This window comes from Zalophus californianus, chromosome 12, assembly GCF_009762305.2.
Source record: "Zalophus californianus isolate mZalCal1 chromosome 12, mZalCal1.pri.v2, whole genome shotgun sequence".
NCBI classification, from domain to species: domain Eukaryota; kingdom Metazoa; phylum Chordata; class Mammalia; order Carnivora; family Otariidae; genus Zalophus; species Zalophus californianus.
The window spans coordinates 98,725,710-98,753,696 of NC_045606.1; the positions used below are offsets into that span (position 1 = coordinate 98,725,710).

Consider the following 27,987-nt stretch of genomic DNA (forward strand, 5'->3'; position numbering starts at 1 on the left):
GAGGTCCTGTATTTTTAATATTCAACCCTAGTATTCCTCATTTCTAATATTCCTACCACATAGAAGGTAATGAACAAATTTAAGTCATCGTAGCTAGAGAAAATGAACAAGATAATTTAAGTCAGCCGTGCATCTCTTGCAGAGATTCCAAGGAACTTTGAGAGAAGCTTTTCACACTTTCAGAAAGCTTGTTATATAGTCAGTCAGTGGTTCTCATATTCTTTCCTATCTCTCAGCATTCTCATTTAAAGTCTCTGTTAGTCTGTGGCGCGGTTTCCCCTTTTCTCCACTCTGTGCCCGATACTGCAACTACACTGTAGTTGAGGTGCATCTGGTGTTGTCATGGAAAACAGAATAAATCTCTTTTTACATTCTGTGTCCATGGCATGTAGATGTAGAATATTTATTTGGCACTTTTCTTTTTATTAGATTTCATCTGAAGTCATGCCAATGGGGCATTGAAAGGGTATGCTGGATAGGAAATAATTTGCCACAAAAGAGAGAGAGACAAACAGTGCTTGTGCTAAGACCTACAGCCTGGGCTGCCACTCAGTCCGTGGCACCCGGAAATCCGACGTATTCGCCGATCTCACCAGCGGACCCCCGCCACAGGCTCATCCTCTCCTCCTGGGGTCGGTGGCTTTTCTTCATTATCAGTGTCCACGTAGGCAGAGCCATCCACCACTCGGCCATTTAGAAGCCCCAGTTCCCTAACCGATTGGTATGTTGTCTCCTTTTAAGCTCCAGTGTGGTTCAAGTTTACACCTGTTGTCTGTTTTCCGATTCTCGCTGTTTCAGCATGCGGTCGTATTTCCTCCTTTGAACCTCACATCCCCAAGTCCATTCTCCTTGAACTCTCCAAAGCTGTACATCCCAATGAGCCTGCTCTCTCTGACATCACCCGAAACCAATCCCATAAATTACCCCTGGTCCTCCACCGGAGCACACTTCCTTCAGTGCATGTTTCTCCTTTTGCCACACAATCTGGCTGTGGTCAAGAGAAAAGCTCCTTTGACGTTCCTCTCCATCTCTGGAGACTCCACAGGCATCCAATTTCACAGTTTCTACAAAGCAGCTTCTACATTTCCTTTTATCACAAATACGCTATCCCCCATAGTCACCATCTGGGACTTTCATCTCTTCTTCCAAACGGGGCACTCTCTGCCCAGCACACAGGTCTCCACTGGTTCCAAACACGAGGGTATTTAAAACCTATCGACGTGTCCCTTGCTAAGGACAGGTCCTGTTTCATGCCACATGTCAGTTTGGAAAGATTTTTGTCTTTTTCCTTTTTCAGTCATATAGGTCCATTAATACTCAAGAAGTTATTCTCAGAAGACAATTAAAGCCATGGAGAAAACTAAAATTAGAAAGACTTTGCATTTTAAAGACAGCGCTCCGTTTCTTGCATGGCCAATGGTAACTCCCTTTTGCTTCCTTTTCTCTGCGGAGGTCTTTGTTTGTGAAGTTATTTTTTAACCGTAATAAAAAGTTTAAAGGCCAACATACATAAAGAGAAGTATTTCTCATACTCAAGAGGTTATCAAGATACCAGAGGTTCTAAAATGAGTTCATAACATTGATTCTTAAGCTCCAGGCATTTCCTTGAAGAATTTCCAAAAGACTTCAAATAAACTTTCCTTCTCAGTGTTCATTTTCAGATGTGTTTAACATCGAGTTTTAGGGTGTGAATATGCATATTTGGCTCTAAAAATTTCTCTATTCACACACTATGACTATTACAAAGAAAAAATAGGTTATTTTTTTTAATTTCCTTCACAATATGAAAGGCAGTGCAGTATTGGTTAGAAAAACCAACGCTCTGTGCTTAATTATAACTGGATGTCAGCATCTCACAGACTCAGTTCCCTTTCTGGGCTGTGAAGGCGAGCGCGGAAGTTAGAATCCATTCTCAGAAGTCCTCCAGCCCTACATGATTGGGCTCAATCACGTACTTCGAAACTGAAGTGGGTGTTTGGTTTTTGCCGAGAATCCCCCTGCACAGGGGGAGACCTGTGTAGAAGGACCACAGGCCGTGCGGGGCCGCACACACCTCTGACACCCACTGCATCTTCAGGGGGTCATCAAACCCACCTTCAATCCCACAGCTTCTAGAAGACTCTTGGACCCCGCGGAAGGCTGCTGTGCTTGGGGTTATTGTTATCACAGGGAAAGAGGAGAGCTTCGACTCAGGTGGGAGAAGGCGCACACAGGGCAGGGACCTCGAGAAGTGCCAGAGGCTGGGTTTCCGGGTGTGCTCTTCCTGCAGAGTCAGGGACATGTCACTTCCCTGGCACTGACTGTGACAGAACGTGTGGGGTACTGACAACCGGGGCAGCTCCCCTGAGCCTCGGTGTTCAGAATCTTTATCCGGGCTCCAATCCGTAGGAATGGTTGACCGCCCGCATGACTGGCCTTCGTCTCCAGCCCCTCCGGGGGGTGAACTGTGTGCACCACAGCTCCCCCCTCCACCACATTGTTGGCCAGCCCCCACGCTAAATCTCATCGTTACACAATCCAGCATGACTCTCGGGCAAACAAAGACACTCCTAGCAGGCACAGCATTTCAAGGGTTTAGATACTGCTCTCCCAAAGCTAGGGACTGTGTGGGGACTGCTCTTGAAGCAAAGTTAAACTCTTTACTGTACAGTTTTGAACATCTTTCTTTGGATGGCGAAGGAAATAAGCTTCCATTCTTGGGACCTTGCTGCTAGAATGGCACTTGGTGATCAAAGCGGAATTCCAGGACCATTTTCTTCAGGGACACCTGGCGTTAGCAAAATGCAGACTCCAAGGTCCTCTCCCAACTTACTGAATGAGAGTCTCTGTGATAGGAGGCCTTTGGAATATGCTTCTGATGGCACTGCTGAGTTTATCCTGGATAAGCTTTTGATTCTCAAACGTCATATATTTGGAAACAACCTTTAGCATAGTTTTTTTCAAGCTGATGTCACTAATGTATCCTGATCCTAGAGTGAGAAGATACACATTCTTACTTTATGCTCTCAGGGCAGATGCTTGTGGAATCTAAGACACCATTCCTTATGTATGCCTGTCACCGAAATTATGGTTTGCCTTAGGAAAATATGTGGGTTTCCTTGCTCAGAGTATCTATATTATAATAGTTTGGCCTCACTGGCAGGAGCATTTCTATTCATCCATTCATTTATTCACAAATTGTGCCTACTCTGTGGCAGGCATTGTTCTAGGTGCTGAGGATCTAACAAAAATGAACAAAACAGAAAATGCCTCTGCTTTAGTGAGGCCAGCAGCACATGTATATTGTGCCAGATGGTGATACAATACATGCTACATAGGTAAAAAAAAAAAAAAAAAAAAAAAATTTATCAGGAGAAAGGAGAAAAAGAAGCTGAGAGAGGGATTCACTATTTAAATTGGAAGGTTTAGGGAAGGATTTTCTAATATGATGACATGTGAGCAGAAGGGTAAAAGAGCAGACATAGAGTTATTTGGGTAAAGCAGACACAGAGTTATTTGGGTAACAGTAAGTGCTAAGGCCCTGGGGCAGGAACCGGTTCACAAGGTAGTGGACAAGGAAGCCTTAGGTGATGAGGTTAAAGAAAGACTAAGAGGAGCAGAAGCAGATACAGAGACTGCAGGAAGCTCTTTCAAGGAATGTGGCAACTAAAGAGAGCCGAGAAATAGAAATAAGATCAAGAGAAGTGTTTTATAGTGGTGGCGGCTGCTAAGATGTTCATGTAGGAGTGATCCAGTAGAGAGCAAATGATTGGTTGTTGTAGGAGAAAGGGGAGGCTATAGATGGAGCACCCGGCCTTAGGTAAGAGCAGAGATAGTCCCTTTACTTCTTCCCTCTTTTCCTCACCTCTCTGATTCTCGCGGGGACCTTATTTGCCATCTACCTTCCCCTTCTCACGACCCTCTCATGGTGCATAAATCCTTTGGTCTCCTGATGTCCACTTAGCCCTTCCTTCCAAAAAAAAAAAAAAAAGAAGAAGAAAATATATCCAGAACATTCTCGACTGTAGAATGAGGCTAAAATATCTGGCCTGCCTATTACCGGTTTCACTGTACGGGTCAAATGAGAGTTTGTGCAGAATAACCCTACCAATCTTTAAGCTTCATTTTAAGATGGAAGAAAACAAATCATTATCAAAGCTGCAACAGCATTAGCGCATCGGCTCAGCAAGCTCACTGTGCATACCCGGCCTTGCCTTTTCCCTTTACCCGTTCCATATTGAGTGACCGCATGTCTAAATGTTACCTCACCTGCTGAGAGAACTCGGAGACCAAAAGTCTGTTATTCTGGCCAGTTGTTAAATTTGTCACTCAGTACCTGAATCCTGGAGGTGATTTTTTGAAGAAAACTTGTGTTGAGTTAGAATGAGAGCGAATAGCGCCGCCTGCTGGACCTGGAAAGGGGCCGGACCGAGAGCTGTGTGTGGTTCTCTTTTCACGTAATCTCTTTTCGCCCTGTAAGGATTCAATATCTAAAATTATCAGCAAGACTAGCTGTATTTCATTTCATTAGTTCTCTTAGAATCTCTTGCAAATTAGATCACAGAATGTCGCCATGCGAAGGGATCTTCGAGATTGTCTAGTTCAGTGTTCTCAAACACATTTTGGCCACAGAAAGTCTTGGAAAACTATCATTTTAGACACCAATCAACTGAGACCCAAAATGTGAAAAGGCAAAAAGCTACAACCAGAGTCGAATCTACTGATTCCCAAACTATTCCCTATAACAGGGAACATGCTTTCAGCTGTAATAAAAATGGCTCAAACAATGATGGATGTCTCACATGAGAAGTGTTGAGTGGCTCTGGGAATAATTTAAGAGCTGACCAACATCACCAAAGGCCCAGGTTTATGCCATTGTCCTCCCTGTTCTTCTCAGCAGGTCTGATTACAAGATGGCCCCAGCAACAACAGGAACCACAACCTCCACCCAAGATGAAGGGGTATAAAGGGGCTGACTGTCTCTTCTCCTCTGAGCTAAGAAATTTGTCCCAAAAGAACCCTAAAGACTCTCCTCATACCCTGTTAGCCAGGAGGGAATGATACATCCCATCCTAAGTGGGTTACTGGCAAGGAGAGTGAGATTGCCAAATTCGACTTAGACAAATCCGGATTCATTTTCTGGGTCTGGGGCAGGGCCATCCATACCTGAAGTGTACGATTCTGGGGCAGGACAGAGATTCCTGGACAAAACTGGAAAAGGGAACTCTGGCTATCTATTGGAGGAGCATTGCCCATGGGTCTCCCCAATTTCTGCTTGTCTTCTGAGCAAGAGGCATCAGTAGCTTTGTTCAGACCTTCCTAAGGATGAGAGGACAGCACACAGTCTTGGAACATAGAGGTAGATTTCTTTCCTGACCAGGATTATAAAGCTAATGTCTCTCCTCAGGGCAAAAAATTGAGCTGGTTGTCTAGCCGCCCCTTTGAAAGAGTGGGGTTAAGGTTCAGGTCCCTCAGCAGTGACACAAACGCCCTGCATATGCGTCATCCATCTGGGCTGCTCCACATGCCCCCCCCCCCATGGAACTTGGGGGACAAGAGAAATCAGTGTGGACATGAAGCCCATACCGCCTGCTGTGCTGTGGACAATGTGTCTTTTGTCTCGGACCCAGGAGGCTTCTGTCTTCCGCCAGCACCCAGGAAACCATGGGAGACTATGTTGTTAGTTTATCCGAGTGGGTAAAATCTCGGACACTTCCCAGTTCTTGACACTAATAGAAAGACAACCATCCGTGTTTGCTACAGCCTTCTTTCCCCTGAGGCACACCCGATACATCCCATCCCATCCTCAAATACATATTTCTGGAAATAAGATTGCTTTCAGCATGTAAGAAATTCCTGTCTTAGTGGCAGAAACAGGGCAACTCTGCAGCCTCCAACTGGAGACACTCACATTAAGTAAGGACAGTGTCATTGGTCTGGTGTCTTTGATGCTGCCTCCCTTTTATTCGCTCCCTGACTCTCTCTGTAATTATCTCTTTTAAAATGTCAGCTCCTCTCACCCAGAAGAGCAAGAGCAATCAGCCACAAACTGAACTTTAGAAGCTTTTAAAACACACTTGCCGTTTGACTGGGAGATGGATCCTCAAAGACATCCCTTAGCAAAGTGAGGGGAGCTGACATTGAATGACTGAAAAAAAAAAAAAAGGAGCCCTTTTCTTTGCACTCACGCGGGGCCTGCAGCCCCTTCCTCAGGAAGCCAGAGAAGGGATGTATGAAAAATGTTAATATTTCTACACCAGAGCCTGAGTAGAGGCCCTTTAAGGAGGAATCTGCTTTCAGAGGCCTTTGACCTTGAGTGCCTCTTACTGCGCCCAACTGGTGAGGGGACTGAGCTACAGCAGGATCCTGGAGACGTCTTTGCCTTGTCTGGAGTGAAGTGTTGATGTTAAGAAGACCACGGACCAGAGGGAGAAACACGGGATCTAGTGCGACAAGCAGAGAAAAGAGTGTGGACATTTCCTCATTAACCGTTGGTACTCGGAGTTTCTCCAAATGGTGACAATTTAAAGACCTGGACAAAAATCCATCATAGCAGGAAGAGAGGAGGAGAAGAAATTAGAGCGGCATTTACCCCTCCAAGTCAAACCTTAGGGTTAAACTCAATTTATCCCTAAATTCTATTGCCCTGATGGTTGTTGATGCCTTTAAAATGAAACAATCTTTCCTACTTAGCTCGGGAAACTTTGTGCTCTTGCTCTTCTGACAACTTACATTTTAAAATGCATCTGCTAAAACATACCACTACAAGAACACAACAGATTCAGTCTTAACACTGGAGGCTACTTTTCCCCACTGACTCTGCCGGAAATACAGGGAAAGATCATTCAGTCCGTGAGTCATACGATCGTCGGCCTGCATTCTGATTATTTCCAGAGAAACCTTCATGAAGGTCACTGGCCTCCACTGAGTCACAGTGACCCCTGGAGGCATGAGCCCCTAATATAGAGGAGCTACTTCACCGGAGTCCATGTAGATTCACCACAGGTGTTAAAATTAAAGTTCTCTTTCTAACGACATAAAGGATCAAAATTCCTTGGTACAATTAGGTTGATTAAATTGAACTCTGCGTCTAAAATCCCTGTAGCTTAATAAAGTTAATGCAGCTTTCAGAGGAACCTGACCTAGAGGCAGGGAACAGTCTAGGTCCTGAGAGAATCTGGCCTACTGCAGTTTTCAAATTAGAAGTTTGATTGCTTGCGACACCATCTCAAAATGGTACCAGTCCAAAGAAGCTGAATTTTCCATTAGCCTGGGAAAAAATGACAGATATTTAATTAAACTGCTTAGAGATTAGTCAGAAGGCTGAGTGGATAGATAAAGGGACTGAATCTCTTTATAAGCAAAGTTAGGAAATCCACTCGCGTGCCGCGTCTTTAATGTCGAAAAGAACTCAGCAAGCCAAAGGAGCTGGGGACCTGGGTGCCGCTTTCCCACTCAGCTGCCTCTCCTGCCAATCACAAGAAAAATACACATTCAAAAAGCATGTTTATAAAGTGTTAGGTGGTCACTGAGGAAATTAAAACCTAAAATGTGAAGTAGGAAAGCTACTTACAGCCAAAGCTGCCAAAGCAAACCACCCTAATCCATTTTTCTCTTGTTGAAAGGTGATTTATTACGGACTTTGAGCAGATCTATGAAAAAAGAATGATTTGTGGTCAGTGTTGGAAGGTAGGTTGTGAGAAGGATCCAGCCGGCCTTCCAGATGGGGAATGACCGAACTGCACAGCAAATGGTTCAGGAAAGGGGTTGCTGTGCGGGAATCTTGAGCTACCTTGTGGATAGCCACAGTGGCCCAAAAAAGATGCAGGTCACCTTCATTGCCTCAATGCTCACAGCTCCCTAGCTTTCAACAGGAACCGCAAGGACTACATTAATGAAATACAGTTTTGTAAGCTCTCCCAAAGCAGTAGCTCTCAACTCTAGCTATATATTAATATTTTCCAAGGAGCTTTTTAAAAATACCAGTGCTCTATGCCAGACCAACCGAGCCCCTGCAGATGGAGCTGGACATGGGTGTTCCAGAAAGCTCTCCAGGAGCAGGTCACTGCCTTGGGAGCTACTGAAGAGTTACATCGTGTGTAATCAACAGATCAGGGGCTCGGAAGCCTGACAAGCCTGGGTTATGGTCCTAGCTCCACTGCTCACCAAACGTAAGACACTCTGCACGTGCTTAACTTCTCCAGGTCTGGGTTTGCTTATCTGGAAAGAGTCAATGATGGTAACCTCTTGCCTCTTGATAAGCTTCTAAAGATTGAGTAAGAAAATAAATGTATTCCCCGTCCCCGAGCCGCATCTATTTCCCTCTCGTCGGAGGAAATATGGTTAAAGCGGATTGATGTTTTATCCTTCCTCAAGTGATTTTGCCATGAACTTTTGTAGCAAATGATAGGCTTAGATTATTTCTCTCTCCCAGCTTTGTTTTTCCTCTAGAAATCACTGCTATTTGGTTATCTGGGAGGAAAATACTCATGTGCCTCTCACGCTTTCTGCTCCTCCAGCTGCCACCGAAGTGTCCTTTTCGTTTGATGTCGGAAATGGGCCGGTGGAGATTGTGGTGAGGTCGCCCTCCCCTCTCAATGATGACCAATGGCACCGGGTCACCGCGGAGAGGAATGTCAAGCAAGCCAGCTTACAGGTGGATCGGCTGCCCCAGCAGATCCGCAAGGCACCCACAGAGGGTCACACGCGCCTGGAGCTCTACAGCCAGTTGTTTGTTGGTGAGTAATAGAAAGGCCTTTGTGACTTTGTTGTTACTGTTGTTGTTGTTGTTGTTGTTGTTTTAAGATTTTATTTATTTAGAGAGAGACCATGTGTGCGTGAGTGGGGGGAGGGGCAGAGGGAGAGAGAATCTCCAGCAGACTCCCCACTGAGCACAGAGCCCAACGTGGGGACACGGGGCTCGATCCCAAGACCCTGAGACCATGACCTGAGCCAAAACCAAGAGGCGATGCGTACGACTAAGCCACGCAGGTGCCCCGTCTGCCCCCGACCCCCGTTGGTTTTAATAACCTTGACAATGGAAAAAATCAAAGTCTCTGGAATGTTTTGATAGCGGTCCTTCCAAAAGTAAGAGTCTAGGCTTCGTGTAGTCTCCATCAAGACGGAATGAAACAAGGAAGATGACTTAGGAAACCTAAATCTGGCTCTGCTCTCTGCTTTCCGGAGCTCGAGGTCCTCAGCTACAAAATCAGAGGGGAGGCTGGGTTATCGCTGAGGTCTCCGATCTGTGCAGAAAGAAAGAGAAAGAAATGAGTTCCCTAAGTTCAGGTTTGCTTGAAATGATAACGAGAAATCTGTTATTCCTTTTTCTGCTCATCCTCAAGGTTCTTGGCAGAGAAGGATGTGAACTCCTCCCCACATACTATCTTTACAGGAGAAAGAGATCAACACTGAGAAATTTAAACAGCGCAGAAGTTAAGCATCCTTTGCAAGAAGTCAATCTAGCCTCAGTTTGGTCTTTGCTTTTGATATATTCCAGCTGAAGCTAATGTTATTTCAAATCAATACCTGTTTCCACGATGAAATATTAAATTTTGTTTTCCAGAACACTGACGTTTTAGGGAATTAGCCATTTTTCCTCTGTTGAATGACAAGAGAGCAAGTCTGAAGGACTTTCTGGCTATGTGCCACCTTAGACCCCCTCTCTGAGTTTCTGGGGGTTAATTGATCAAGTCAGTCAACTGTGGCCGTCCCAGACCAAGCAAAACCAGATGTGACCTGCTTGCTGCTCATAGTCCTACCACCTGTCACCCCATGGTAGAGCCTCACTGAGGGTCTGCCAATTTTAACAAGGGCCAGAGCCCCACGGTGTCTTTCATAATTGTGTTGGAATGCTTTAAGAACATTAGAAAGTCACAAAAAGAACAGTAAAATTGGATGTCAGCTCCTTCGGTGCAATGCGGGCAGACTACAAACGTGTTAACTTAGTTAGCTTTGGAAGTAAGACTGACTTGTTAACAAGCTATGTCATCAGGGGCCGTGAAAGAGTCAACGGTTTTGAAATAAAATACTCCTCGTCCCCAACTAGAACCCAGGCCCTTCCAAATCCTGCCCTCAACGTTTTAGTTCTCAAAATTATGCATTACTTTTAAAATTATTTTTTTTATTAATTATCAGGTCCGCTGATTCCTGCTGAATATTGTGAGCAAATTTTGCTTTATCGATCCATCTTGTCCAGATGACTTAGGACAAGTTTTGTTTTCCTCAGCCCTGTCCATCTCAAGCATGCTGGTTAAGTTCTACCTGGTTTTCATCATAGCAGGTGATCCTAACTGACCTGAGTTTCTTATTTTTCTAAGCTTGTCCCTGGGTATAGAGGTCCAGCTTTCTTTCTGTCCCTTTCTTTCCACAGACTATAGCTGTCTCCAGAAAATTTGGAGACCAAATAAAGTTGTAAATGGAAAGAGAGAGAGGGGGAGCATTTGTTATGGTCTTCGGAAGAATTCTGATTTGTTTAAACAAGAACAGCTTAGAGGAAGAGAGCAGTAGAGGACTGAGGTGAGAATTCGACAGAACAATTAAATTGGAGAGACAGGCAGAAACAGAGCATGTCAGGAAGAAGACTGAAGGGGATGGGAGGGAATAAGCATGGAAGAATTTAGGAGAGGGTGTCACAGGAGGAGAGAGTTCCATGAAATTCTGTGTGTTTGTTATTGCCAACTAATATCAAGTGCCGTGTGTAAAATCAGGCTAGAAAAAAAATGTTCTTTGAATTTAGCAATCAGGAAACCACTGGTGACCTGGGAAGGAAGCTTCGGAACAGGGGGCTGCCATGATGAGTCAGCAGCCGCTTTTCACTTGATGAACGCGAGGAGGTCCACGTCCCCGTTTCTAATTTCCTGTCGGCTCACGGGTGGGGTGATGCACATCTCCCAGACACGAGCTGTTGTGCACCAGTGTGAAAAATATTGTTCTGCGACAAACGTCCTCTCCACGGGTGGTGGGGAGGGGGGCTTATTTCCAGAAAGAAAATCAGTTCAGCAGCTATGAAATCCTGGAGCCAGCGATCCCAAGACTGTTCTGACTCCCGCTCTCGTAGGAAGCTCTGTCCTGACCAAGTGTCATCCCTTTCCCCCTTGAGTCTCCTGTTTCTTCTAATAAAGGAGCTGGGTCTGTTGGTCTCCGGAATGTCCTCCACCTTCAGCCGTTTGGGATCACGTGTCTCGAGACGGGTTAAAGCGGCCTCAGCTGCCGAGCCGTCATCCTTCCCGGTGTCGTGTGGTTAACGTGGGCTTTGAATCCCATGTCTGCCACTAACCCGCTGAGGGACCACCGGCAGGTTATTACTCAATACGGCCGTGTTAAATAGGGAGGCCGTTCCCGCGTCTCAGGGTGGACCGAATCCGTCCAGGAGGAGCGCTCTGGAGAACGCCTGGCATGAAGTCAGACTCATGAAGTATGAGTTACTTCTTGATCTTTGCTCTTACCTTCACTCCCTTAGCTTTCGTCCTCCGTGTAACCCTCACCGCCCCCTACAGAACCTACTTCCAGCCGGCTCGTTCCTTCGGCCCTAAAGCACTGACCCGATCTGTGATCCCTTTAAACCCACACACCCTGAAGGAAAGTTCCCCTGCACGAATGCCCCTTGACATCCAAAATCAGGCTGCAGCTCCCCGCCTGCTGACCTGCCGCAGGGGCCCCAGGGCAGGAGAAGCAAGCAGGGGCCCCAGCATGTTCTCAGTCTGCCCAGGAGCCAGCAAGCGGCCGTGTGAAAACACGGGTGTCAGCGTCACAGCTGAGACATACGGCAGAGTTGCCCAAGAGCTCCTTCTCCGTTCTAGAAAGGAGAGGCGGAAACAGACTGGAAGGCCTTCTGGGCTTTGCACACCGAGTGGGCTCTCAGGGAAGGACAGGCTCGTGCCTCCTTTCACAAAGTAACTGAAGAAACAGTGAGAAGAACAGTCCCCCTCGCTCTTCATCTAGAATATAATTAAAAGCTGTCTTCGAAAGAGGATGAACACACAGGTGTTTAGTTTAGGCAGTAATTCTCATTACTGTGAGAATTATTATTACTGCTATGATTCTGCTTTAGTCAAAAAGTAACAAACTTAAACGTGAAAAGTGACGTGGAAAGAAAGAAGCAGTTGCTGATATTTGTCTGCAAAACGCAGGAAATTTTCTCATGCTTTTGATCCAACATGAGCAACTAGCATATGATGAGCTTCTGGGATGGCCCAGCAGAGACACTTAAACCACATGGTGATCTGTAGCTTCGACCAGCCCAGGTGCTCAGACCTCCATCCCCCATGGCAGCCAAAGGGCCCTCTTTTTCCTTAGGAGGCGGAGAAGAGCAAACATGCTCAGGGTCATTATCTAGGCCTGAGCAGTGCCAGGCTGGACCGAGCCAGAGTCCTCTTTGGCATAGAGACATCCGGGGAGCTGGGGGCCCTGGCAGCTGCAGCCACGGTGTCAGGGCTAGGAGGGGGCGGGGCGGCTGCTGGGCCATCAGCCTGCAGCCGACGGCCAGCCCAGGGCATGGTCAGGGAGCTGGCGAGGGTAAGCCATCGCAGAGAGCCAGGCGGGCTATTCAAGGCAGGTGGCTGGTGGAGGAGTGCATTTGCAGCAAGCCAGGCACGGGTAAGAGCATGAAACTGTGCTTGACAGGAGGAGGTCAGAATTTGGGAGAGCAGGAGGCTGCTTCGGAAGGTTCGGGAAGATTCAGTCTCCTAAGTGGCTCTCTGAGAACCCTGACTAATGACAAATGCCCAGGCTCAACTCACTCGACCCTGACCTCTTTTGAAATCTCTCTGGCGGTTAAAGGAGGCCATCGCTTCTGTGCAAGATGTAGCCCCAAAGGAGCTGAAAATTCTTGCTCGTTCCTTCAGGATCTTCTGTGCTCTGCAGAATGTCTGCCTGGCTGGAGACTAAAGCAGGAGCGCTGCCCTCAGGACTCAGCAAACCAGGGCAGCAGAGCCTGCAGGCTCCTGTTCCTCTAGCACTTTGTCTGTCAGGAAACACCTCCTGAGCTGCCACTTGAGTTCATGGACGAGGTGAGGTTTCTTAAATGGATTTAGAAGTGAATGAGGACAGAGCGCTATGCTCATTGTCTGAGCTCCGCTTCGCTAGCGGCCCCATAAAACAGCCCAACTTCCCCAAACTCCATGATATAGCTTGTTTGGTCAGCTGGTCCTCACCCCCTCTGTATTCCAGAATCGTGAGTGGATCATTCCAGTGCCATCTGAAACGCAGTATCACTGGGAGAGCAAAGAGAAAATCAGCATTTGTGGTCTGCCAGGGAGAAAAATGGAATTCCAGGCAGAAAGTGCACCCAAATCTGTATGTGAATAGAATGGTTCTTTCTAGTATCCAAAAAGTTTACAGTAAAAAAATGTACAGTCCAAAGAGCAGGAATGAAAACACAGAAAATATGCTGCTTGTTCCTGTTTCCTGCAAACCTGCCTCAGTAGCAACAACACGAGTTCTGGCTGACACATCCTGGGCTACACTTCAAGGTCAAGTGTGCCACATGCTTTGTTCACCTCTTCTAAAGTAAATAGTGTTACTGGTTTCTGCTTTATTGTCACAGTGAAGAAACTAAAGCTAAAGATTAGTTCACAGCCCAAAGTCGTGCAGCTGGTAAGAGACAGAGCCGGGGTTTGATCCCTCGCAGTCTGATTCCGGAGACCCAGCCCCGAACAGTTCATCTTGTCAAAGCCAAAATGACACCCGCGTTAAACAGGCAAGGAAGATGTCACTCGAGGTTACTGCAGAGGGGACACCGGCCGCAGCTCAGTCGGAGCTCAACTCCCCCGAAACAGTGGAAGGGGGCTGTTTTTCGTGTGTTGTTTTTTAATTGTGGTAAAATACACAAGGCACGTTTCTCAGAGCTAGGGTAGGAGAGATCATAGGCTATCTGTTTTTGCTAACAACTTTACCCAGAGGAAAAGTACACTTTCTCCTATCTTCAGGGCAGGAGGTGGTTTTACAGCTCGAGAGTGAGGGGCCCATGCTCCCCTCAGAAACTGAGAGATACTGGAAGTAGTAGCTCCCTTGAAGTTTACATTTCAAAGAGATGACTCCTGGGTCCCCAGAAAGACAATCCTGGGTTGTAAAACTGGCAAAAAGACTCTTGTGAAAAGATTTACATCTCAAAGGGGAAGGCAAAGAATTTACAATTACCGGTTTTCTTAAGTAAATGTTTTAAGAAGAGGGAAGTCAGGGGTCCAGGGTCAGGAAGAAACCAGTGGAGTGTTGAGTCAAGCTGAGGGGAACGCTGCGGCCATCTTGGTCAGTCTATACCAGTGATTCTCATCTGGGGTGATGATGGGGCCCACCAGGTATCTGGAAAAGCGTGGTGGCTTTGGAGTTGCTACCTCCAGCAACAGGCTGCAGGCAGAATTCCCGAGATGCACAGGGGAATCCATCCCGACAAAGACTTGTGCATGCGCCCCAGAGGGCAGCAGGGCCCCCATGAGGAAACACTGCTCTCAGTTATGGAGTCTAGAGTAGGAGATGAGGGGGTCAGGCCTAGCCTTAGTTGGCCCTGGCAAGTATTCTGTGCATTACAAAGTCAAAACGCAAAAGATCAAGGCAGATGGAGGACAACAAGCAGACACAGACACAAAGCTTTAGGATTAAGAAGAGAAGCAGAAGCAGTCTTGGTGGGGAATGAGCCGCCTTACTTGAGAGTCTTCGTGATACAAAAATAAGCTGTTTTTTCTTTTTTACTTACTTTGGTAAACACTTTGTAAGGGTTGTCAAAGTCAACACAGATCTCCCTAGAACCCACGGATGCCTAGAGAACGTCCAGAATTCTGATCTTCCGTCCATGATCTCCCAGTGTAACTGAACCCAAGTCCATCTGCCCGATGCAAAGCAAAGCCAACCACGGAGACATCAAGTTGGCAGCAAGGAAAGAGTTTCTTCAAGAGGAGGCCAAATGAGGAGACATGAGGAGACAAGCCTCAAATCCACCTCCCCAGAGGGGGAGGGAACACGTTTTTATAATCGGAGGGGTTGAGATTACACACACATTGATGGAAAGGGCAGGGTAATTTAGGACTATTCATGAGGAAAGATGGGGCATGTACACTGAGTGACATACATGTCACTCATGTATGACATACATCCTGTGTTCAGCTTGGGGTGGAGACTTAACGTCAGAATGAGGCAGGGATGCCTGGGAGGCTCAGTCGGTTGGGTGTCTGCCTTCGGCTGGGGTCGTGATCCCAGCATCCTGAGATCAAGTCCCACATCGGGCTCCTTGCTCAGCGGGAAGCCTGCTTCTCCCTCTGCCTGCCGCTCCCCCTGCTTGTGCTTTCTTGCTCTCTCTCTCTCTGACAAATAAACAAATAAAATCTTTAAAAAAAAAAAAAAAATGAGGTAAAATTCAGCCCCTGACTCTTGCCTGGTGAACTGGGAAGACCCCGAGCCCTGAGGCCTTGCCCCAGACCATCCCAAAGATGTCACCAAAGGCTCTTGGTCTTGTCACGAGGAAGAATTCAAGGACAGACACCCAACACAGCGGACCAGCAACACAAGTGGTAAAGTTTAATAAAGTGAAAGTATGCTCCCACGATGTGAGAGCAGGAGAGCTCCAAGGAGAGAGCTGGGCGCCTTGGGTTTCTGTCTTTTATTGACAATTGTTAACTAGGGAGTGGAATATTCATTACTTGGGGTGGGGATTTCTTGGCAACAGTTTTGTGCCTTTTCTTCCTGATTTGGTCAGGGGCTTCCGGTCATGGCACTTGCTATCTTTGACCTGCCTGGTTTGATCTGGCTTCTTGTGGAGATGCTGCCAGGACAGGCTTCTGACTTTCCCCATAGTTGGCCTCTAGGTATCCTGTTAGAACCTAACTAATGACCAACTCTAACGACGTCAAGAGGTAATCTTAGGACAAAGAGAAGGAGCTATGGGCATGCCTCAAGAGCCAGGATGAATGGGACGGGGTCTTGGGCTCATTATCTCAGGTAAGGAAAGCAGGGCTTTGCTTGTTCACAGGCTGGAACCATATTGCCTGACTGTGAGTCCAGGGTTTCTGCAGAGACGGCTAGTAGGTTTGTTAGTGGGGACTGAAAGACAGGCAACTGATTAGGAGGAAGCAGTTCTCTGAAAAACAAGCTTGAAACTTTTTGCTACTTTCAACCTCATTAAGCCTACAGGGCAAGGTTTCACGGCAGCATCCCACCCACTGTCCTTCTTGAGATACTTTCTGCTCTTGGGTTCCGTGGCAGTGTACTCACCCACTTTTCCTCCCGCCTTTTGTTTGCCATGACTTAGTCTCTCCTGTGAGTTCTCTTCCTCTCCATGACCTAGATGTTGAAGCGTCACAGAACCTTCCTCTCTTCTCCACCCATCCATTTCCCCAGGTGATCTTATCCAGTCCGGTGGCATCCAATACTATCTCTGGACCAATGGCTCTTAAATCGAAATCTCCAGGCTTCACTTCTCTCAGGCATTCTGCTTCCATTGATCCAACTGTCTCCTTAGCATCTCAGCTTGGATGTCTACTGGTCATCTCAGAGAAAACATGGCAGGCTCTTAATGCCTACCCCAAACCTGTTCTTCCCCCAAACTTCCCATCTCAGTAAATGACATCGCCACCTACCCATTTTTGCTTGAGCCCAAAATTTGGAATTACCCTCGATTCTTCTCTTTCCCTCATCACTGCCCATCAGTAGTAAGTGCTGTGATTCCACCTCCAGACTGTGCCTGAGATGGGTCCACTGCTCTCCATTAGCACAAGTCCTACCCGAGTCAAAGCCATGGTTGTTTCTTGCTTGGACCATTGCAGCAAGTCTTGTAGCTGGTCTGCACAGTCTTGGTATGTGCCACGGACACACCAGGCTTATTCCTGCTCTAGAGCATTTGCACTGGCTATTCTTTCTGCCTGAAATACCTCCGCAGACACCGAAAAGGCCAGCTCCTTCTTGTCCTTCATGCCTCAGCTTCAGCTACCTTCTCAGGGAGGCCTTCTCTGACGACTCAACCTGATGTCACCAGTCACTTCCCATTTTACATTCTCCTTAGAACTTGTGATATTTTCATTTCTTTTTGTGTCCTTACCCTAGAAGATAGGCTACATGACAACAGAGACCTAGAATAATGCTGCAGTGGGTGCCCCGTGAATATTTGCTGAGTAAGCGAATGGTATAGTGTTTGTTACTTCTCTGAGTTAATAGTCATGTTGCCATCTTTGGAAGTACCTTTTTCACTGGGTACCACAGACTGAAATCAAGGATGACAGAAGCCAAAAAAAAAAAAGAGAGCGAGAGAGGAGACAGAGTCCCAGAATATTATGAAAGCTAGTATCTCAGAGCAGTGTAGGCCCTAAATATAGTTTTCAGTCTCCTTCTTTCAAGTGGAGGCCCTGCCTGTCTGGCAGTAGCTGAGATGCTAGCTAGGACCCTGATGCAAAGAGGTTCTCCCTCGACCCTCATAACCCCTCCCCTGGTTCTCCCCCAGCCAGAGAGACGGCGTCATGGCGTGGTTGGAAACCACAGCCATAGGTAAAAATAATAAAAATAAAATGATTTGCTAGGTAAGATCTCGTATACATATCACTGGATGAAATCAACAAACTGTCTACGAAGCAAAAGGGCAAACAGAACACAGAAGCTCCTCCATGGGCCCTCACAGCTGCTCACCATGAGGATCACTGACACTTGCTCTTGTCTTAGTCCAACTGCACCTTCCACCAAGTTCCGCCTGCAGGCCACGTCTGAGTTTCTGCTCCTCTCAGTAGAACAGCCTCTGCCCCGCCCCACCACAGGTGAAGTCACCCACTAGCAGCCACCATATGTTTTCCTACCCTGGCCCTTTAGTGGACAAATCTTATTAGCTTTTACAATCCCGGCTTTCGATTTTACAGTTAGAGTTTTAACATTTTAAGTAAGTTGTGATAGCCACTATTTTTACCTTGTTTTCTTACACTCCCAACGTAAGCAGATGGACAGTGTACTCTTAACCTCTTCTGGAACTTCACAAGGTAGCCAGTTAATGGCCTGTTTTCCAGGTGCTGAGCCACTTTCCTCAGGCAGAGGTCACGTGTGCGGATGCGTTTAGAGAGATTTCGGACCTAAGGAAAGAGCCAGTCCAATTGTTCCCCTTCTGTGTGCAATAGCTCATGTGCCTCTTCAGGGACTCTGTGGTCTTCACCCCAGTTTTCTCATGACCCCCGGCTCAGTCTGATCCAGAGAAGCTGTTTTAATGTAAAGGCACCTGGTTTGCCGTCAGCGTGGAAGAGTTTTTTCAAGAGATTTGCCATTTCACATATATATTTTTGATTCTTTCAGTAAGGACTGAACTAAAGTTCATGAGAATAAATGACAACTGTCACACAGAAAAAGATTCTAATAAAAGAGATTAGTATCATGATACAAATATTGGGGAAGGGATGGGTGCTCACAGCCCCACCGCCCACCCACCCCCATGATTCCCTGAGGACGCGAGACAACACCCCAGTTCACTAGCCTGAGCCAGCACAGTTGCCCCATTGATGCCTCATTCTCCCCTCCCTTCCTCCATCGGCCCCGCTGTCGCGGTCCCGCTGGGCGGGATCGCCCGGGGCCCACTCTTCACCTCCTGGTCCCATCGTCACATCCTGGTCGTGTTCCTGGTTCATTTTAATTTCACTTTCTTAGGTTTCATCTTTCTTCCCAATTCTCAACCCCATTCTCTCCCCATCGCCGGCACCCACTCGAGTGTATTTTATGTATGGCCTCCCAGCCCCACTCTCTATATATCTGTTCAAAATATATGTATGTTCTGGAAACTTCATAGTATTGCCTTTCACGTGTCATAATTTATACAAATGATATTGTACTACAAATCTCATCTGTTTCTTACTCTTTCACTCAGCCTTATGTTTTTAAGATGTATTTGTATAGCTCTGTGAATTCTGTGTGTACAGTGTTCCATTATGTGTACACTGACACTTTATTTATTCCGTCCCCTAAAGATGAATACCTGAATTCCCCAAACTCTGCTACCACACCATTCCGTGAATGTTTATGCACGTCTCCCTGTTGCTTGAGGGTTCCTCCTCTGTGTGTGTGTGTGTGTGTGTGTGTGTGTGTGTGTGTGTCCAGGAGAATTACTGAATCCTAGGGTATATACATACTTAATTTCAGCAAGTACTGCTTACCTCATCAGTTTCTGAGTATAAACTTCAAGCTTAATTGTTTGAATTCTCTATTTCTGTCAATAACCTATCATAGGTAGCTCTGTATAATTTGAGGCCATTTGCCTAGTTAAATGTGTCCATGACCTTTTCGATGTATTGTATCTTTATTCCTTAGGATGTTTTCCCTCCCACAGCTTGATCTCTGTTCTTCAAACTACTGCAGTGTCCCTGTTGTAATTAATATTTTTCCGGTGTTTTGTACAGGCGTTTGTACCCTTTTATTTAAAAGTATCTCAGATATCCTAATGCTGAATCCCGTAAAAATCTAATTTGAGAATCTCTTTTTCTTCATTTATCGTAACGAGGGTTATTTCAGGGACGATTTCTGCCATTTTACCTATGTTTTCGACGTACTGTGTTTTGTTTACTTGTTTGCCCTCCCACTCACCCCCATCTACTTTACATTGATTGAACTAAACCATTACTCTACTGATTTGAAAGTTACACATCTATACTTTCATTCCTCTGGTGGCTATTCCTAACTTATAAGACTCATACTTAGGCTTTTTTTCCCCTATCATCCACAAAAACAAATCAGTGTCTCTGTTCTGAATGAGACAAAAAAACAAGAACACTCTGACCTCCTTCCCTACCTTACGGCCTGCTGTGGTGATAGCATTTATAGTTTTAATTGCGTACTTATTTTAATCGCATTTACTAAGTTTTTCTCTTTACCTACTCTTATTTCCCATATCTTATTACCTCTTGGATTCATTTCCCCTTTTACTCGAGGGCAATTTTGTCTAAGAAAGACTGCATAGGTGAATCCTTCCAGGACTCACATGTTTACAGATATCTTCACTGGTCGCCATATTTAAGTCAACGCTCTCAAGAGACTGTCTTTTATTTGGCAGCATTGCTATTGAGAAGTTAGACACGAGTTACATCCTTATAACTGGACTTCTGTTTCTTCTCCTTTAGTGTTTCTTAACTGTAATGCAGCACCCCTAGCCTTTTGGGGGCCGGTCTGCTAAAGCCTGTGTCCCTCTTCTCAGAATGATGTTTTACATGAATAACATAAAATATGCCAAGTTACAAAAGAAACCAAATATATTGAAATAAAGTTGTCAAACATTTAAAACAGCAAATTAATGATACAATAGTAATACAAGTGCTATAAATAACAAGACCTGGCTAGCATCAGGTCTAATAATTACCTTGAGTTCAAGTTCATCATGACCATAAATGATACTTCAAAAAATCTGTAACTATAATGTAATAGGAATACATCTATGATTTTCTGTCAGCAGCCGTGTCACAGATACTGCTAATCCTGCTGCGATTTTCCCTATGGTCCTAACTGAAGAAAATGCTAAATTTCATTTAGACACTAGTGAAAATTTTGAACACGGAAGGTGTTTCCCATCCCGTTCTCCAGCCTCCAGACTCCTGTAGATGAACACCTGAAATTTGGGGCCTCGGGTTAAGAATCACAGCATAGGTATAGGTGTGGGGTTTTTTTCTTATCTACTCTGTTTAGTATTTTTGGAGGCTCTTCATTCTGAAGTTTAATATTTATTCTAGAATATTCTGAGTCGTTATTTCTTCAAATAGTTCCTTCCCCCGAGTTACTCTCTTCTTACGAAGTTACTAACTTTAGTTCTTAACTTTTCCCTCATTCTCTTTTTTAAACATATAATGTTTTTTTTTGTTTCAGGGGTACGGGTCTGTGATTCATCAGTCTTACACAACACACAGCGCTCACCATAGCACATACCCTCCCCAATGTCCATCACCCCGCCACCCCAACCCTCCCATGCCCCACCACTCCAGCAACCCTCAGTTTGTCTCCTGAGATTAAGAGTCTCTTATGGGACCTCTTTAGCCTTTCCTGTCACCTTTGGGGAGGGTTTACAGACCCAATATTTCAACCCCCTAAAATATTCTTCTGCTCTATCTGGTCTGTTCTTCAACCCCTCCTTGGAAGTCTTTATTTCAGCAATTATGGTTTCTTAATTCTCAACATCTACAACCAATCCTTCTTCATCATAGTTTGTCACCACCCCATGTTTCCAATACCATGGAGGAATCATTAGGCTGATCTTGCCGCTGTTTCATGTCAGCCCAGAAATGACGATGTCAATTATGTTGGGTCCTGTGGGCCTGCTTCCCTCAGTTCCACCCCTCCTGACACAGGAGTCCTTCCTTTGTCGTGTTGGCTTTCCACAGAGACCTTGCCATTTTTCCCTCCAAGCTCCTGTTCCTTCCCTTGAGATTACAAAATGCATTCTCCTGTCTTGTCTGCCTGAGGGGAGAAGCTAATGCTCATGCCCTGGGCTGTGCTCCTCAAGGAGAGTTAAGGGTGAGGAGAAAACTCTCCTCTCAGGGTGTGGAACTGCTAGTTTCCATCCACCTCAACCCCTTCCTGTTCCTACCTCCAGGTGTCTCTCGTGTCCCCACACACACTTCAAAATGCCTCCCTCCCAGCCAGACAGGGACACCCAGCTTCTGCAGTAATTGAGTCTTAAACCAGTGGTGTAGATTCTTTACCCACTAAAGCTGCGCTCCCCCTATGCGTTCCCTGGCTGCTACAGCAAAATAATAAGATCATATAGCCTTTCGCTGTTTACCTGTTTTCCTTGACCTTCTGGTATTATTTAACGTTCATAACTATGCCCTCCTTGCAATCCTGACCTCAAAACGTGCCGTATTCCGTTCCTAGCCTCTCTGCTACCTCCTCTCTTCCCCTCCCTCTCCATCCCCAAGCTCCTCTTCTTTTCCTCCACCATCGTGTCTTGGAAAGCCCCTGCATCCTGCAAGGCTGGTGATCAGAGCCATGCTGATCCCTCCCAGATCCACAAATCCAGCCTTGACCTGGGACTACATCTGCAGCGGCTTGTTTTGAATCTGCAGTCTGAGAGTGGGAGAATGAGGTGACAGGTAGAAGCAGCACTGGGGGTTCTTGACTCTGGATGAAGGAGACTGGATCTGGCTGTTATATAATAAAGACGTGAAGACTGATAAGGAAGACCGGGAGAGAGGCGAATCCGCCTGGGTCAGGTTCCTGACTTCGCGTGGTGTGTGTGTGTGTGTGTGTGTGTGTGTGTGTGTGTGTGTGTGTGTGTGTGTGTGTGTCAGAGAGAGTACACAGGATATGTTAAAATCAACAGAAAGAAGATGCTTATTTTGTTCCAAAGATGAGCAGGAGTCACCAGTGGGACACATAATAAGAGCAATAACATACAGATATTTGTAAAAGAAATATTTAGGCAGAGTTCCCAGCTGGTGGATTTGAAATTTGGGTTTGCGGTGAAATCTGAAATCTGCTAAGGGACTGTTTATACTTTAACGTTTGGATCAGCCTAGGATTTGGTGGTTTAGCACCGTCTTCTCTCTCTGCCTCCACTTCTGTAAGGGACTTGGAACCGTGAGACTCACCGCAGAGAGCCACCCTCTGAAGCAGCACCGTCTCACCAGATGTAGGGGATGACCAACCACCCACCATGCAGGGCTAAGCCCGGTAACTGCTTTGATTGTAAAGTTTGCAGTTAAGCTTTTGCACCAAGAAATAATATCATTTCAATAATAGCATCAAAGAAGTGTCTCCTCTCTGTTGACCTCAAGATCAGTTTGGGCATATGTATTCCTGTCTCTGAACAGCCATCCTTATGGCTCCAGGGACAGAATTCTGCCAAGGGTGAATGACTTAGCTCAGATATTAATCATTCTGTCGGCATTTTCCACTTTAAGCACAGCAAGGCCTAGAAACATCCTATATGTCAGAGAAGAGTCTCAATGAGGCAAGCCTGGAAAATCAAGGTGGCAGCTATAGCGAGAGTGTAGGTTTAATAGCCTGATAGCCTGGGAGGGAATTATGGTCAATGGCCACTTCCTGGCTGTGGAACACTGGGCAAATCCACTCTCTTGGTCCACTCTTCTTCACCTGTAAAGGGAAGATAATAATAATAATTATCTCTGAGAGTTAGAACATATAAAGTTTGGAACAGTCCCTGGTGCAGCTAGTATTCAGTTAATGCTAGCTTCTGAAATAGCTGGTCATTTATTATGCTTGCCCTGCCACCATGGCCTCCAGAATCCCCATCACAGAGCAATTCACGTTGAGACGCATAGGAGTGTTCTGTGCTATCAGAAACCCAGTATTACCTCAGCCTCTATTTTGAAGTCTACTTCTAGTTTCAATAGTTTGGATTCACAGATTCTGTGTGTCCTTTGCTCTGAGGACATAAGAAAATCCATGCAGTGATAATGAACTTTAAAAAAAATCTATTCTATTGAATGAAGTTATGAATGAGCACTCATGAGCATTATCGGAGAAAGCAATTCTCCAGACCCCAGCTCTCTGAGTATGTAAAAGCTTTTTCATGTATGCCCTCCGATATCTAGCTGACATAGGCATCCCTGATCAGTACTTGTCAGTCATTCAGCTGCACCGAATAATGTGATCCAACATCCTTTAACTCCCCCAACTACTGAAAAATCTTTGCCATTCTGAGGTTCTCATCTTAACCAGATGATGAGGTTTTATTTTACACACCTGTACTGCAGGGGTGTTTTTTATGGGTTCAGGATGACAGTCAAGACCTAAAATTCCATGGTAACATATCGAACAGGAGATACAGCAGGTGCAGCATCTACAGCTAGGGAGGCCCAGCCTACCCAAGCACATCGTTGTGTGTGCCCGCTCACCTGCACAGGCCAGGAATGGTCTGCGTGGGTCACCTGGACACAGATGAGTCATGGTTCTCCTTCCCACCAGTCTTTTATACCATCAGAGGTTCAGGGCCTTCAAGCCAGCTTGTAGCTCCCCAAATCCAGAAACAGTTCCATACAGCAGACAAGAAAGAGAAACAGCCAACCTAATCCCATACCTTCCAGGAAAAGAGTGCAGTTAAAAAAGGCATTGCCTCAGGCAGGCCTGTTCCAGCCCATGCTCAATGTCAACCCTTCACTCCTTGTATTAGCCTGCTCAGGCTGCCATCACAAAATACCACCAACAGAAATTGACTTCTCACAGTTCTGGAAGCCAGAAGTCCATGATCAAGATGCCAGGGTTGGTTTCTCCTGAGGCCACACTCCTAGCCTTGTAGACCGCTGCTTCTCGCTGTGACCTCACATGGCCATTTTTCTGTGTACACACATCCCTGGTGTCTCTTCCTCTTACAAAGAACACCAGGCCTATTACATTAGAGGCCACCCTCAGGACCTCATTTAACCTCAGATACCTCTCTCAAGGCTTGATATACAGTCACACTGGGGGTTAGTCTTCAACAGAGGAATTTAGGGGGCAGCACAATGCATTCCCTAACACTCATGATACCTCTGGGACACGAGTACCCTCATCTCAGCCATATTTAATTTATTCCAAGTCTGTACTTCTGTAGAATTTTGTTGACAACAAGTAATAGTAATAATGGCAGCTACCATTAACTGAGCATTACTGCAGAGATATATTATCACCTGTTATTAATATGACCTTGCAAGGTGCATATTGTTGTGCTAATTTCACAGACAGACTGAGGTCTGAGAGGAGCTGGGATGATCACCCAGGTGGTGAGCAGCAAAGCCAACATACAAAAGCAGATCTTTGTGACCACCGCTCACGCATTCCTCACCCCTGTTCGCTGCTTCTTGTGGGTCACACTGCGCCTAGCACCATAGTGTACTGTTAGTACATTTGCATTAACCTGAAGGCAAGAAGTAGGTCTCCTCTGTCTTTTTAGCCCGGCCTTTCCAAGCACCTGGCACACATGAACTGGTCAGTGGCTTTGCGTTTGTGAGCACCCTGCAGCAACTCCCCATCTTACTCCTCTTTCCCCTCCCTACCTGCCTCCTCCACCTGCAGGCAGCTCCCCCCTTGCCTCTTTATCCTGAAGCCCTCTTCCCAGGGATATGCTCTTGGGTAGTCTTTCCATCAGCCTTTCAGTGGGATCTATCCTATGACCGCCCCCAGACCGCTCCCACTCCTGAGCCCACTTAACCCCACCTGACTTCTTCTCATAGTGCACATAACCTTCTAACACAGGATGGACTTCACCTGCTTATTGAGTTTATTATTAGATTCTCCCTTTTCCTCTGCAAGAATATAAGCTGTACACGGGCAAAGACTCTCTAAAGACCTTCTAAACGTCTAGACAAGGTCTGGCTCATAACAGACATGAAATAAATAATTATTGAATGGTTGCATTAGATGTCACATGTGTAAGCTTTGGTGTGATTCCTTTCTGTGGTGAATGAATGGCCAGTCTCTCTGGGCAAAGGTACTCTGGAATCCCACTTAGCTCCTTAGAAAATGACTAAGCTCTGTGTTTGAGGACACTGTGTGTTTTAGGAGTCCTCTTGATCATTATTTTCACTTGTTTTGTTTAATTTAATACCTGATTCTTTTGCCCCAATCTTCTGTGCATTCGGTGTCGGTGGTTGTATTATTCATTATGGGTAGATACAGCCTTCTCATAATTAATCTTTAATTGCAATACTTGAAGAGCATTTCCCATGAAAAATGATTTACAAATGAAACCCACATCTCACCTTGGATAATTATCACGGGTCTGACTAATGCGTGTGGAGCCCTGCATGGCAGGGGACTCTCTCCAAAGACAATGTGTTGATTTTTTAATTAGCAAAGGTGAAGCAGCATTTTTGCTTGCAGACCTACAATTTACACTTGTGACATTTGTCACCGAGAAGGATTTCTATAGAGCACATGAGTTGAACTCAAGTAATTATCACCAGTTCTAGTGCATTAACATCTTTTGCATAACATATTATGACCATTTTCAGGACAAAAGATTTTTCTTCATTCCGACTAAATCAGTAAAAGTACTTTCCAGCTCACTGACCCATTTAATAAATCAGAGGCCATCTCAGTAAGAAAAGAGCATAATTTATTTAGTTTTCTTTTATAGAGAAAAAAATGAAATGCCATTTACCTGCTTTATAAATTAAGAAAAGGGAGTACAAAACTTTATTTAATGAATGCAACAACTAAAAATTAGACCACAGTCATATTTTATGGTCAATTAACAGAAGGAGTGGAGGAGGGAGGGTCAGGCAATAGTGCAGAGAAGTAGATTTAGGAGAAATTGAGAGTAATTTACTGAAATATAGAGACAGAGACACGTAAGCACAGAGGGAGAAGTTGTACATCTTGAACCAGACTAATTTAGAGCTGGAAGAAACCGGAGACAGAATCTAATTCAGACCCCCTTTATATGGATAGGAAAACCTGATGTTGAGGGAGATGAGGGGCCTTGAGGAAAGCCACACAACTAACCCTGAACAGCCACACAGTGCTGGCAGGAGAGATATACAGACCCAGAGGCAGGAAGGAAGTCTGAGAGGTGTAGAGCCTCAGGAAGACCAAGACCAGAAAGAATCAAAGACAGGCAGAAAAAACTACCCCCTCTAACCCCTTGTAGAATGAGGCCTATATACATAATCAAGTGCAAAAATCTGTTTGCCTTAACGATATAGTAAAAATATGATCTAACCTTGATTTATTTGCTCTGCCAATTGGACCTTTTAAAGTCTTCAGGCTTTTTGTCTTATTAACCTTTACTTAGTCTTTTAAAAATCTCTTCTTCAGGGGCGCCTGGGTGGCTCAGTCATTAAGCATCTGCCTTCGGCTCAGGTCATGATCCTGAGGTCCTGGGATAGGGCCCCAGGTCGTTGGGCTCCCTGCTCAGCGGGGAGTCTGCTTCTCCCTCTCCCCCCACCTGCCGCACCCCCTGCTTGTACTCTCTCTCTGTCAAATAAATAAATAAAATCTGGTAGAAAAAGTAGAAAAAGCTGTTTACTGAAAATAAAAGTAGTTATATCTGCATAGCATTAGAGATTTTTTCATTTTGCTTATCAGTGTGTTTATGGTTTCCACAATGAAAAACTATTGTATTTATAATAGGGAAAAAGAGGGAGCGGAAGATATCTAAAAACAATGATTTAAAAATTTCAGCGTATTTTGGTAGGATATAATTGTTTTAATTGACTAGTGACAAAAACATAAAGGGCTGGGGGTTTATTGAACAGAAGGCCCTTTGGAAAGTCCTTATTGCAAGAGCAAAAGCCATAGTCACTAAAATGATAGATGCCAAATTGAAATTTTAACACACAAAGAGTGACTAATGGATTGGAATTCTTCCAAATCATAGCAAAGGCCCAAATTCTCTTCAGCACAGAGGTGTACGAAGATGAGCTGATGAGCAGACTGCAGAATGGGAAATCCTTCAAAGTGGTTGTTTTTAATAGCTTCTTCTGCCAGCCACTCTCCCATAGCTTTGATCAAAAAGGGTACTGGACTCCCTTCAATTAATCCTCAATGCAATTATTTTATTTGATAATAAATAATAATCCCTGGAGAATCATCATTCAAACCTGTGTACGACTCTACGAGAGAATGCAAGGCTTGGGTTTATAAAGATAACAGCTGCCATTTCATAGCTGAGGACTTACACACATAAGCAAATGAATCCATCTCTGCGACTAAAGCCTTTGATCCACCAGCCCTGTCTGATGAGTCTGCTCGATTGTGTGCTTTTTCTCAGTGGACCCGAATAAATGATCAGAATCCATCCCCAGCTACCGGTCTCACCCAAACACTGACAAACCTATTGACCACTCCATTTTTAAAGACATCCAAACCTCTCTCTCGGAAACGTACATCGATGGAGGCCCTGACCCTGAAGTCAACACAGGGACAGAGTTTAACACCATACACTCCAAAATAGGAACTAACACAACTTTTCACTTTGGAGCTATGACTCCTTGCATAAACCTCGGAGCTTCCCTAAGCCTCAGCCTCTTCATCTGTACAATGAGGGTAATTATGATAATACCTGCCTCGCCAGGCTGTTGTGAGAATCGGGTGAATAACATTTAAGTAAGGTGCTTAGTGGAGTACCTATGT

General features: G+C 45.4%; 1 protein-coding gene across 2 annotated transcripts in view; it reads left to right on the forward strand.

Annotated features, from left to right (window-relative positions):
- The window catches only part of CNTNAP2 (contactin associated protein 2), a 2,031,041-nt gene that overhangs the window by 1,808,029 nt on the left and 195,025 nt on the right, over nucleotides 1–27,987 (forward strand). For both annotated transcript variants that reach the window (XM_027574309.2, XM_027574310.1), the window contains exon 17: nucleotides 8,499–8,717. In XM_027574309.2, the coding sequence (XP_027430110.1) occupies nucleotides 8,499–8,717 (219 nt within the window). The remainder of the gene's footprint in view (nucleotides 1–8,498; nucleotides 8,718–27,987) is intronic.